Source organism: Lithobates pipiens, unplaced genomic scaffold, assembly GCF_037356315.1.
Source record: "Lithobates pipiens isolate NorthernLeopardFrog02 unplaced genomic scaffold, aLitPip1_a1.2 Scaffold_13, whole genome shotgun sequence".
Classification (NCBI taxonomy): domain Eukaryota; kingdom Metazoa; phylum Chordata; class Amphibia; order Anura; family Ranidae; genus Lithobates; species Lithobates pipiens.
This window is the reverse complement of record NW_027507718.1, coordinates 536,707,777-536,720,681: the sequence shown is the minus strand read 5'-3', so window position 1 is coordinate 536,720,681 and position 12,905 is coordinate 536,707,777. Positions and strand designations below refer to the sequence as shown.

Here is a 12,905-nt window from a genome sequence, read left to right as displayed (position 1 = left end):
TCTTTTATTATAGAGTCTGGAAGGTAGAGGTCTCCTGGTGTGAGTCCGGGGGTTGGCACCCCAGGAAGTATATCATAGGTAGAATCCTTGCCTTTCTGCAAATGGGGCTAGAAAGGAAACTGGCCTTGAGTACGATCAAGGTCCAGGACTCGGCCTTATCAGTATTGTTTCAGCGTCCGCTTGCTTTGCATTCTTTGATCAGGGGGTAACACGTCTTAATCCTCCGGTTAGGTCACCCCTGAACCCTTGGGACTTGAATTTAGTTCTGTCGGCATTACAGAAACAGCCTTTTGAGCCGATACGATATATTCCCTTGGTCCTTTTGACAAGGAAGCTAGTTTTTTCTGGTAGCCATATCTTCTGCAAGGAGGGTATCGGAGTTGGTGGCTTTCTTGTAAAGAGCCATATTTAATCATTCACATGGATAGAGTGGTATTGCGTCCTCATCTTAGTTTTTTGCCAAAGGTGGTTTCAGGTTTTCATCTAAACCAGGATATTGTTCTACCTTCAGTTTTTTCCAGAACCCTGTTCTATGGAAGAAAAGTCACTACATTCTCTGGATGTGGTGAGAGCAGTCAAGATTTATTTGGAGGTGACTGCTCAGATTCGAAAAACGGATGTCTTGTTCGTGTTGCCTGAAGGTCCTAGGAAAGGACGGGCAGCATCGAAATCCACTATTGCCAAATGGATTCGGCAGGTAATTATTCAGGCTTATGGTTTGAAGAGGAAAGTTCCACCTTTTTTAAGTCAAAGCGCACTCCTCTAGGGCTGTTACTGCTTCCTGGGCAGTGCATCACCAGGCCTCCATGGCTCAGATATGCAAGGCCGCAACTTGGTCTTCAGTCCATACATTCACCAGGTTCTATCAGGTGTATGTGAGGTGACACGAGGATGATATCTCCTTTAGGTGCTGTGTGCTGCAGGCAGTAGTATAAGTCCTTAGGTCTGATTGCACCCTACTTTGGTTGTGTCTCCCTCCCCTCAGTTGGCATTGCTCTGGGACATCCCACATAGGAAATTACTGTGGCTCTGTGTCCCGTGATGTACGATAAGAAAATAGGATTTTTATAACGGCTTACCTGTAAAATCCTTTTCTTGGAGTACATCACGGGACACAGGGCTCCCTCCCTTCATTCTGACTACACGTGTATTGCTTTGCTACAAAACTGAGGTACTCCCAGTACTGGGAGGGGTTATATAGGGAGTGGATTTCCTGTCTTAGGGTGTGCCAGTGTCCATCACCTGAAGGTGGCCCTATAACCCACATAGTAATTACTATGGCTCTGTGTCCTGTGATGTACTTCAAAGAAAAGAATTTTACAGGTAAGCTGTTATACAAATCCTATTTCCTGGCACTTGCTGCTTACAAGTTAAAATCAATATTTATGGCTAGATCCTCACATGTGACCAGCCTTGGATGGATTGTACGGATGGTACTTTCTTCTATATTCCGCTTCCGCGTGCGTCACGTGCTCCGACCTTCGGTTTTATGTCACATTGTAACCTCCAATAAAGGTGTTTGAAAGCTGGTGGAGGCGGGATAATGTGACTCCCGCCGGCTCTCATAGGGGGATGGACTTCAATAGAGAAGGCGGGGCTGGATTTGTGGGGTTTTTTCTATCTTCTCATTAGGTGGCTATGAAGCGCACTGTCCTCTATACTTGGACTGCCATTAGCCGTGTGATCCAATCGGTGGAGAGTACAACGAAACTATAATTATAATAAAAAGTGTGGGAGTTTTGAGGCACAGCATTTTAGTAAAAAGTATAAATTTTATTTTAATTTCCTTTTAATGTTAAACATATAATAACACATTTATAATAAAATGCGATTCTAAAACAATTCCAACCACTGCAGTAATTTATACAACATAGTCTTTCCGCTCAACGCGTTTCTTGGACACGGTCCTCTTCATCAGGAGATAACAGACACTTGTTGTTGCCATTTAAATAAGGTGACAAGATTTGTTTTAAATAAATAATCTTATCAATATACAATAGTTTCACATGTCGTGCTATAATCCCTCCCAGAGACCGTGGCATGCACCCAGGCATTTCCCTCATGGTTCATCTGTATATAATATAGGGGTCCCAGGGGAGTCCTCTCCCCCTGCAATCAGTGGAGAGGATGGACTGTGGCTGAGGGATGTTCCCAACGATGAGCGTGTGGCATTGGTGGCCAATGTGTGGGGTGTGGTGCCTGACCGGATGTATGTGGAGGGGGTTGGATCTACAGATGTTGGGCTAGAAGTGTGTGAGGCCCACCCCCGCAATGTGAGGCCCACCCTTGCAGTGTGTGCCCTGCCCCGTAGTGTGAGCCCCATGCCTGCCCTCGCAGTGTGAGGCCAGCCCCCTGGTGTGCTAGCGCCACCCCTGCATTGTGAGCCCTGCCCCCCTGGAGTGAGCCCCGAGCCCCGGCCCCATAGTGTGTGCCCTGCCCTGTAATGTGAGCCCCATGCCCACCACCGCAGTGTGAGGCCAGCCCCCTGGTGTGCTAGCGCCACCCCTGCAGTGGAAGCCCTGCCCCCCTGGTGTGAGCCGCGAGCCCCGGCCCCCTAGTGTGAGCCAGCCCCTCTGATGTGAGGCCCACCCCCGCAGTGTGTGCCCTGCCCCGTAGTGTGAGCCCCATGCCAGCCCCCACAATGTGAGGCCAGCCCCCGCAGTGTGAGCCCCACCCCTGCAATGTGAGGCCAGCCCACGCAGTGTGATACCTGCCCCCGCAGTGTGAGCCCCGCCCCTGTGATGTGAGCCCCACCCCCGGGGTGTGGGTTGTACATGGCTGGTAGGACCCATGCTGGACTAAGTTCCTCTTCTCTGGTTGTAGATACATCGGTCAGGAGGAGTCGTATTCGGGGGACTGGGCGGAGCGCTACCACACACTGTGCAATGCCATGCGCATGGTCGGCTTCCAGACTCAGGTTGGTACCAATTCATTCCAGAGATTTCCCCATCAGGTAAGTGTACGCCGAGGCCACAGCGTGTTCCTTCCCAACCGGGATACGTGATTGGCTGATGTTGCTCTGGATGAGTCGGGGTGAGATCAGATGGACGGAACTTTCTGGGTTTTGCTGCCCCCGGATATCTCCGCCCATAATGTGGTATGAACTCCGCCTTTTCCCATACAGCATGGTTCGGTCATTATGATGTCATCCTCTGTCCCTCCCACAGGAGGAGTTAGACCTGAAGACCATCCTCTCCGGGATCCTGTCTCTGGGGAACATCCTATTCGTTGCTCAGGACACCGGCGGGGTCACCGTGGATGGCGAGTCCTGCGGGTGGCTGAAAGCTGCTGCGGTAAGAGTCATTACTGGGAGATCCAAAGAGGGCCTGTGCATCGTATTATACACCGGGGGGGGTTAAGTGGGGGAGGGGTTTAAAGAGAAGAATTGATATGTGGGGGAGGGGAGGCACAGAGGGGGATGTGATATAGGTGGTTTGTACAGATGAGACTTGACACAAGGGTTGGGGGACACGGTTGGGGGTGTGATGGGTGGATTGGGAGGGTACAGAGGGAATGAGATATGGGGATGGGTACTGAATTGAGATGAGGATTGAGGGGTACAAAGGGGGTTGTGATGTGTGGGGTGGGTGAAGGAGAATTGACACAAGGGTTGGGTATGGAGGATGGCTGGGGGGGTACAGAGGATAATTAAGATGAGGTTTGGGGAGATGCGGGTTGTGCAATATGAGGGGTGAGGGTATAGAGAATTGATGCGTGGGTTGGGGGCTACAGAGCCAGTGTAATATGGAGGAATAGTCGGGGGGAGGGGGGTTTAAAGAAAAGAATTGGGGTACAGGGGGGATGATATGTAGAGTGGCGGTACAGAGATGAATTAAGACGAGGGTCGGGGGTTCCTAGTGAGTGTGATATAGAGGGGGGTATAGAGAAGAATTGAGATGAGGTTTGGGGGTGTATTATGAAGGGTGGGGGTATAGAGGGTAATTGATATGTGGGTTGGGAGTACAGAGAGAGTGTGATGTGGGTGAGGGGTATGGGTGGAGGTAATATGTGGGGGGGGGGGGGTGTGGTACAGAGAGAGTGTGATGTGGGTGAGGGGTACAGGTGGGGGTAATATGTGGGGGGGTGGTACAGAGAGAGTGTGATGTGGGTGAGGGGTACGGGTGGGGGTAATATGTTGTGGGGGGGTGGTGGTTTTAGAGAATGTGATGTGGGTGAGGGGTACGGGTATTATGTGGGGGGGTGGTACAAAGGGGTACGGGTGCGGGTATTATGTTGTGGGGGGTGGTGGTGGTACAGAGAATGTGATGTGGGTGAGGGGTACGGGTGAGGGTATTATGTGGGGGGGTGGTACAGAGGGGTACGGGTGGGGGTATTATGTTGTGGGGGGGTGGTGGTGGTACAGAGAATGTGATGTGGGTGAGGGGTACGGGTGGGGGTATTATGTGGGGGGGTGGTACAGAGGGGTACGGGTGGGGTTGTTATTTGGTGGTGGGGGGTGGTACAGAGGGGTACAGGTGGGGGTATTATGTGGGGGGGTGGTACAGAGGGGTACGGGTGGGGGTATTATGTGGGGGGGTGGTACAGAGGGGTACGGGTGGGGGTATTATGTTGTGGGGGGGTGGTGGTAGAGAATGTGATGTGGGTGAGGGGTACGGGTATTATGTGGGGGGGTGGTACAAAGGGGTACGGGCGGGGGTATTATGTTGTGGGGGGGTGGTGGTGGTACAGAGAATGTGATGTGGGTGAGGGGTACGGGTGGGGGTATTATGTGGGGGGTGGTACAGAGGGGTAGAGGTGGGGGTATTATGTGGGGGGGGTGGTACAGAGGGGTAGGGGTGGGGGTATTTGGGGTGGGGGGTGGTACAGAGGGGTACGGGTGGGGTTGTTATTTGGTGGTGGGGGGTGGTACAGAGGGGTACGGGTGGGGGTATTATGTGGGGGTATTTGGGGTGGGGGGTGGTACAGAGGGGTAGGGGTGGGGGTATTATGTGGGGGGTGGTACAGAGGGGTACGGGTGGGGGTATTATGTGGGGGGGTGGTACAGAGGGGTAGGGGTGGGTGTATTATGTGGGGGGGTGGTACAGAGGGGTAGGGGTGGGGTTATTTGGGGTGGGGGGTGGTACATAGGGGTACGGGTGGGGTTGTTATTTGGTGGTGGGGGGTGGTACAGAGGGGTACAGGTGGGGGTATTATGTGGGGGGTGGTACAGAGGGGTAGGGGTGGGGGTATTATGTGGGGGGGTGGTACAGAGGGGTACGGGTGGGGGTATTATGTGGGGGGGTGGTACAGAGGGGTAGGGGTGGGGTTATTTGGGGTGGGGGGTGGTACATAGGGGTACGGGTGGGGTTGTTATTTGGTGGTGGGGGGTGGTACAGAGGGGTACAGGTGGGGGTATTATGTGGGGGGTGGTACAGAGGGGTAGGGGTGGGGGTATTATGTGGGGGGGTGGTACAGAGGGGTACGGGTGGGGGTATTATGTGGGGGGGTGGTACAGAGGGGTAGGGGTGGGGTTATTTGGGGTGGGGGGTGGTACATAGGGGTACGGGTGGGGTTGTTATTTGGTGGTGGGGGGTGGTACAGAGGGGTACAGGTGGGGGTATTATGTGGGGGGTGGTACAGAGGGGTAGGGGTGGGGGTATTATGTGGGGGGGTGGTACAGAGGGGTACGGGTGGGGGTATTATGTGGGGGGGTGGTACAGAGGGGTGGGGGTATTTGGGGTGGGGGGTGGTACAGAGGGGTATCCCGGTTTCTAATGTGGCATTTTCTGGTTTCAGGGTCAGTTTGGGTTGGAGGAAGAGGACCTCCGGGACTGTTTGGTCTGTACCATCTCGGTGATGCGGGGGGAGACAATCCGGAGGTTACACTCCCAGCAGCAGGCGGAGGGTAAGAAGTGTCGGGGGAGTGGAATATTCCAGCAGTCTGACCAATTGGTGTGAGGCACCCTGGGACACAGGGATAGGCTGGATGATAGAAGGCGGGGGAAATGTGTATGGGGGGCGGGGCGGGGGGTGTCCCAGCATTAGGTCCTCTATGGGAGGAGTCGGATTTGGCCACCTCTAGGTAAGTGTTCTCGGCTCCCCCCCCCCCCAGTGTGGGATCTTCCATAGATTAGAGTAGCACCGCCCTGTCATTTCATACCTTGGTGGAGGTGTGGCTTCTGTCTGGCTCCGCCCTTTTCAGAAAGCCTCGCCTGGGAACCAGACATGGCGGCTCTAATGTCCAGGTGGTGAATTGGTCACATGACCCCTCTGAAGGAGAAGATCGATATCGTGTCTACCAAATCCTGATTTCGTTCTGTACAATGTGGCCAATCACAGATATCGTTAGTAAAGGGGCATTGAGGGAACGTCCAATAAAGTTCATGTGACATCAGTTGGGGGGGGGGGGGGGTGGGGGTTGGCTCAGGGACATCCCGTAGATTTGGGGTTCTCAGCCTCGGTCCTCCACTTCCCCCAACAGGCCATGTGTGGAGGATTTCCTTCTATCTTGTACAGGTGCTTTAAATCCCAGTCAATGGCTTTATTTAAGAGAAGTTCCCAAATCATGGCCTGCAGGGGGCACTTGAGGAGCGGGGGTGACAACCACTCATCTACAGCATGGGCTGCATAAACATGATGGTTTCCCTCAAAGGGCCGGCTGTGTCTGTAGGCCCACCCCACCCCCCCACCTGACATCAGATGTCAAAAGCTTCCCCCCTCCACACCCCCACCATAAGTCAGGAGTCCCCCACCTTCCCTTACATCACAGTGCCCTTACCTCCTGATAAGAAGAAGCTGGGGGCAGACCTAGGAGGCAGAAAGTACAGGGTCTTGAGGAGGACCAGAGGAGAGCAGGAGTCAGCTGCTGTAATCTTCTGAATGCTGAGACCATGGGAGGTGGAAAAGAGGGGGTGCTACGGCTGCACAGAGAAGCACAGGATCTGTAGGAAGAGCGCTGTCCTCCTTTCCGCTGCCGACTACTGAGATGGGGGAAAGGGGCAGAGACGAGCCTCTCTGGGGCTGCACAGAGAAGCACAGGATCTGTAGGAAGAGTTCTGTCCTCCTGTCTAATGACGACTGCTAGGACAAGGTGGGGACAGAGAATGAGGGAGGTGCCACAGCTGCAGGAGAGGTGGGAGGGCCACATAAAATGACCACGAGGGCCGGATTCGGCCCACGGGCCTTGTGTTTGACACATGTGCTCTAGAGGGTCAACAGAAAGCTACTGTAGATGTCGGTGGTCAGCTCCCAACCTTCAATCAGATCCATGCCAGAGGGCTGAGAGACCATTCTGAGGGCCAGTGACTCCCAGGGGACCCGTCACATGTCTTCTTCTGGTATTGGGGTCAGTAAGGTGGACCAGTCATTTCACTTCTAAGGACACCTATTAACCAATCCAGTCCACACCTGGGTCCCTGTAATCCTCCAATCACAGACTGCCTGTGGGGAGGGGCTGTACATTTCATCCTTCTCTTCTCATGCAGACGCCAGAGACTCCATCGCCCGGGTCGTCTACTCCCGTATGTTCGGCTGGATTGTCACTAAAGTCAATGAGCTCCTGGCTGGTGATATAAAACGTGGGGCCACTGTGCCGGAAATAGGTAAGTGACGTGTCTGCGGGAGAGGGCGGAGTGGTGTGTCTGTTGGAGGGGGCGGAGTGGCATGCTCATGGTAGGGGGGCAGAGTGGCGTGCCCGTGGTAGGGGGGCAGAGTGGCGTGCCTGTAGGAAGGGGGCAGAGTGGCATGCCTGTAGGAAGGGGGAGGGGTGGCGTCCTTGTGGTGGGGGGGCAGAGTGGCGTGCCCGTGGGAGGGGGGCAGAGTGGCGTGCCTGTAGGAAGGGGGCAGAGTGGCGTGCCTGTGGTAAGGGGCAGAGTGGCATGCCTGTGGAAGGGGGCGGAGGGGTGTGCCTGTGGGAGGGGGGAGGCTGTGTGGCGTGCCTGTGGGAGGGGGGCAGAGTGGCGTGCCTGTGGTAAGGGGCAGAGTGGCATGCCTGTGGAAGGGGGCGGAGGGGTGTGCCTGTAGGAAGGGGGAGGGGTGGCGTGCCCCGGGGGGGTGGAAGGAGTGGCGTCCTTGTGGTAGGGGACGGAGTGGCGTCCTTGTGGTGGGGGGGGGTAGAGTGGCGTCCTTGTGGTGGGGGGGTAGAGTGGCATCCTTGTGGTGGGGGGGTAGAGTGGCGTCCTTGTGGTGGGGGGGTAGAGTGGTGTGCCCGTGGGGGGGGGGGCGGAGTGGCGTGCCTGTGGTAGGGGGCAGAGTGTCGTGCCTGTGGGAGGAGGGCAGAGGGGCGTGCCTGTAGGAAGGGGGAGGGGGGGGCATGCCTCTGGTAGGGGGGCGGAGTGGCGTCCATGTGGTAAGGGGCTTTGTGGCGTGCCTGTGGGAGGGGGGAGGCTGTGTGGCGTGCCTGTGGGAGGGGGGCAGAGTGGCGTGCCTGTGGTAAGGGGCAGAGTGGCATGCCTGTGGAAGGGGGCGGAGGGGTGTGCCTGTAGGAAGGGGGAGGGGTGGCGTGCCCCGGGGGGGTGGAAGGAGTGGCGTCCTTGTGGTAGGGGACAGAGTGGCGTCCTTGTGGTGGGGGGGGTAGAGTGGCGTCCTTGTGGTGGGGGGGTAGAGTGGCATCCTTGTGGTGGGGGGGTAGAGTGGCATCCTTGTGGTGGGGGGGTAGAGTGGCATCCTTGTGGTGGGGGGGTAGAGTGGTGTGCCCGTGGGGGGGGGGGGGCGGAGTGGCGTGCCTGTGGTAGGGGGCAGAGTGTCGTGCCTGTGGGAGGAGGGCAGAGGGGCGTGCCTGTAGGAAGGGGGAGGGGGTGGCATGCCTCTGGTAGGGGGGCGGAGTGGCGTCCATGTGGTAAGGGGCTTTGTGGCGTGCCTGTGGGAGGGGGGAGGCTGTGTGGCGTGCCTGTGGGAGGGGGGCGGCTTTGTGGCGTGCCTGTATGAGGGGAGGTGGGGTGGCGTGCCTGTGGTAGGGGGTGGGGTGGCGTGCCTGTGGTAGGGGGTGGAGGGGCGTGCCTGTGGTAGGGGGCGGAGGGGCGTGTCTGTGGTAGGGGACGGAGTGGCGTCCTTGTGGTGGGGGGGTAGAGTGGCGTCCTTGTGGTGGGGGGGTAGAGTGGCGTCCTTGTGGTGGGGGGGTAGAGTGGCGTCCTTGTGGTGGGGGGGTAGAGTGGTGTGCCCGTGGGAGGGGGGCGTAGAGTGGTGTGCCCGTGGGAGGGGGCGGAGTGGCGTGCCCGTGGGGGGGGGGGGGGGGGTGGAGTGGCGTGCCTGTGGTAGGGGGCAGAGTGTCGTGCCTGTGGGAGGAGGGCAGAGGGGCGTGCCTGTAGGAAGGGGGAGGGGTGGCATGCCTCTGGTAGGGGGGCGGAGTGGCGTCCATGTGGTAAGGGGCTTTGTGGCGTGCCTGTGGGAGGGGGGAGGCTGTGTGGCGTGCCTGTGGGAGGGGGGCGGCTTTGTGGTGTGCCTGTATGAGGGGAGGTGGGGTGGCGTGCCTGTGGTAGGGGGTGGGGTGGCGTGCCTGTGGTAGGGGGTGGAGGGGCGTGTCTGTGGGGGGGGGCGGAGTGGCGTGATTCATATTAGGCAGGCTCCACAGTAGTCTACTGAAGGCCCCATATTCCCCCTGGGGGTGTCGGAGAGGGTGGTTTATATTCATCCTGAGGCCTTTCCATGTAGACCAACTGGACCTGTATTTTTGTACTAGATTCCCTCATGGGATCAATTTCTTGTGGAGGTGCCCCAAGTGTTTTTGTGTGTAGGTCCTCCTTTCCTTGTTTGGGAATTTGTTAGTCTTCCATCTGTTTTTGGTGGGTTCTGGTTGATCAGATTCTCCACTTGGTTGTATTGGTAGGTCCCCTATCTGGTTGGGAGTCCCATTTCTTCTGGTTCCAGATTAGGGTATTAGTCCTTCAAGTTGCTCGTGGGCTGTAGGCAACGCCCAGTGCTCTTCGTGAGGCATTTTAGTGACTGGCGCTGTGCCGCCCATCCCTTGATTGGACTGCCTTTGGATGTCCCAAATGTATCTGAATTCCCGTCCCTCAATGGATAAGAAAGAAAATAGGATTTTGGGACATAATGTAAGATCCATTTCTTGAGGTCCTTTATGGTCCCGTCCCTTTGTTTCATCTCATGTTCTTGGTACTGCTTAGTCACAAAACCGAGGCATGCTGGGTAGAGAAGACGATATACGATTTACGAGTCCAGTCCGTGTGTAAGCATCACTATGACCCAAATGTGTCTGTATTCCTTAATGGACTCCACCACATGGATTGGACAGAAATACAAAAATCCCATTTCCTGCTCATGTCCCTGCACTCACCGGATGCCTGTATACCCGAGGGTTACCTATATTGGATGGAAGGTGAGCCACCCTGTGTCTGGCTGGTATATATAATAGTGTGTGAGTGTGTATATATATATATAATATAATGTAATATTACTGGTGATAATTCCTCCTCAGATTGGCCACATGAAGGGTTTTCCTTTTCTCTTCTCAGGTATTTTGGATATTTTTGGCTTTGAGAACTTTGCTGTGAATCGCTTTGAGCAATTGTGTATAAACCTGGCCAATGAGCAGCTGCAGAACTTCTTCAACCATGTGAGTGTATAATGATCCGTGCGTACGTAATCCTACATTTGAGGAGGGGGGGGGGGGGGGTGTAAAACGCAGGTTATAACGGGTCTGTTTTGTATCTCAGCACATCTTCCTGATGGAGCAGCAGCATTATCTGCAGGAAGGGATCCAGCAAGATGCTGTCACCTTTGTTAACAATCAGCCGATCTTGGTACGTAGTGCCATGGATTGTCTTCCCCCAGGAAGAGGTCACATGACTCGTTTTAATACTTTTCTGTTATTCATCTTCTCACGCTTTGCTTTAATCTTAGTCGCCCCCTTCTGTTTTTTTTCCTCTAAGAGGAGACTTCCAGTTTCCCACCTTGTGGCATACCCGTGTCTCAGTATAAATTAGTCATGTCATGGCAGTATACACAGTTGGCGCTCTCTCTGTAGACTACTCATGGATGGTTGGGTGGAGGACAGTCCTCCGTTGTCAGAGTTGGCACTCTCTATAGATGACCTATGGATGGTTGGGGTGGAGGACAGCCCTCTCTTGTCGGAGTGGGTGCTCTTTGTATGGATGAATTGATGGTTGGGTGGAGGACAGTCCTCCGTTGTCGGAGTCAGTGCTCTTTGTATGGATAGATGGTTGGGTGGAGGACAGCCTCTGTTGTCAGAGTTGGCACTCTTTATAGATGACCTATGGATGGTTGGGGTGGAGGACAGTCCTCTTTTGTCGGAGTCGGTGCTCTTTCTATGGATGGATGGTTGGGGTGGAGGGTAGTCCTCTGTTGTCAGAATTGGTGCTCTCTCTCCCTATAGATGTCCTATGGATGGTTGGGTGGAGGACAGTCCTCTGTTGTCAGAGTTGGCACTCTCTATAGATGACCTATGGATAGCCAGGGTGGAGTACAGTCCTCTGTTGTCGGAGTCGGTGCTGTTTCTATGGTTAGGAGGAGGACAGCCTCTGTTGTCAGAGTTGGCACTCTCTATAGATGACCTATGGATGGTTGTGGTGGAGGACAGTCCTCCGTTGTCGGAGTCGGTGCTCTTTGTATGGATGGATGGTTGGGGTGGAGGGTAGTCCTCTGTTGTCAGAATTGGTGCTCTCTCTCCCTATAGATGTCCTATGGATGGTTGGGGTGGTGGGCAGTCCCCTGTTGTTGGAGTTGGTGCTCTTTCTATAGATGACCTATAGACAGTTGGGGTGGTGGGCAGTCCTTTGTTGTCAGTTGGTTCTCTCTCTATATAGATAAGTTATGGATGGTTGGGGTGGTGGGAAGTGCTCTGTAGGATGGTGAAAGGGTTAATCCCACTATATGACTGTATGCAAATCTCGGTATTAATGTCGCTCTTCTCTCTCCATACAAGGATCTCTTTCTGGCCCGGCCAGCAGGAATTCTCTCCATTCTGGATGAGCAGACATCCTTCCCGCGGGTGAGTGTCATTTACTGGGTTCCCCTACCCTCAGTCTGACAGCCGCTTCAGCTCTTCCTATGGAAAGCCGAGTTACTTGATTCATATTTGGGTGGAGAGATCTCTGTATCCTGGTGTGCAGATCTTCCCCATTCTCCATTGGCAGGAGGCTCCTTCCCTATATTATGGAGAACACAACGGGGGGGAGGGGGGGGACTGAAGAGGTGAGGAGGAAACCGATCCAGAAAGCACAGTGAGGATGAGCGGAGTTGGAGTCTCACAGAAATAGGAGATGGTGGGGATGTAAAGTGAGAATATCTCCTGAAGATGGGACTGGCTGACTGTCATGAAATAGCAAGTCCCCCCTCCCCCCGTGACTGGTGATCCCAGAACTCTTCCATACCACCATCCCTCCCGTGACTGGTGTCCCCAGAACTTCCATACCCCCATCCCTCCTGTGACTGGTGACCCCGGAACTTCCATACCCCCATCCCTCCTGTGACTGGTGTCCCCAGAACTTCCATACCCCCATCCCTCCCGTGACTGGTGACCCCGGAACTTCCATACCCCCATCCCTCCTGTGACTGGTGACCCCGGAACTTCCATACCCCCATCCCTCCTGTGACTGGTGACCCCGGAACTTCCATACCCCCATCCCTCCTGTGACTGGCAACCCCAGAACTTCCATACCCCCATCCCTCCTGTGACTGGCAACCCCAGAACTTCCATACCCTCATCCCTCCTGTGACTGGCGACCCCGGAACTTCCATACCCCCATCCCTCCTGTGACTGGTGACCCCGGAACTTCCATACCCCCATCCCTCCTGTGACTGGTGACCCCGGAACTTCCATACCCCCATCCCTCCTGTGACTGGCAACCCCAGAACTTCCATACCCTCATCCCTCCTGTGACTGGCGACCCCGGAACTTCCATACCCCCATCCCTCCTGTGACTGGTGACCCCGGAACTTCCATACCCCATCCCTCCTGTGACTGGTGACCCCGGAATTTCCATACCCCC

General features: G+C 55.2%; 1 protein-coding gene across 1 annotated transcript in view; it reads left to right on the top strand.

Moving 5' to 3' along the window:
• The window catches only part of LOC143975968 (myosin-IIIa-like), a 192,336-nt gene that overhangs the window by 118,045 nt on the left and 61,386 nt on the right, over positions 1–12,905 (top strand). Inside the window, exons 8-14 of the mRNA XM_077478497.1 lie at positions 2,824–2,917; positions 3,168–3,293; positions 5,737–5,845; positions 7,425–7,541; positions 10,410–10,510; positions 10,611–10,697; positions 11,840–11,905. Coding sequence (XP_077334623.1) covers positions 2,824–2,917; positions 3,168–3,293; positions 5,737–5,845; positions 7,425–7,541; positions 10,410–10,510; positions 10,611–10,697; positions 11,840–11,905 — 700 coding nt within the window. The remainder of the gene's footprint in view (positions 1–2,823; positions 2,918–3,167; positions 3,294–5,736; positions 5,846–7,424; positions 7,542–10,409; positions 10,511–10,610; positions 10,698–11,839; positions 11,906–12,905) is intronic.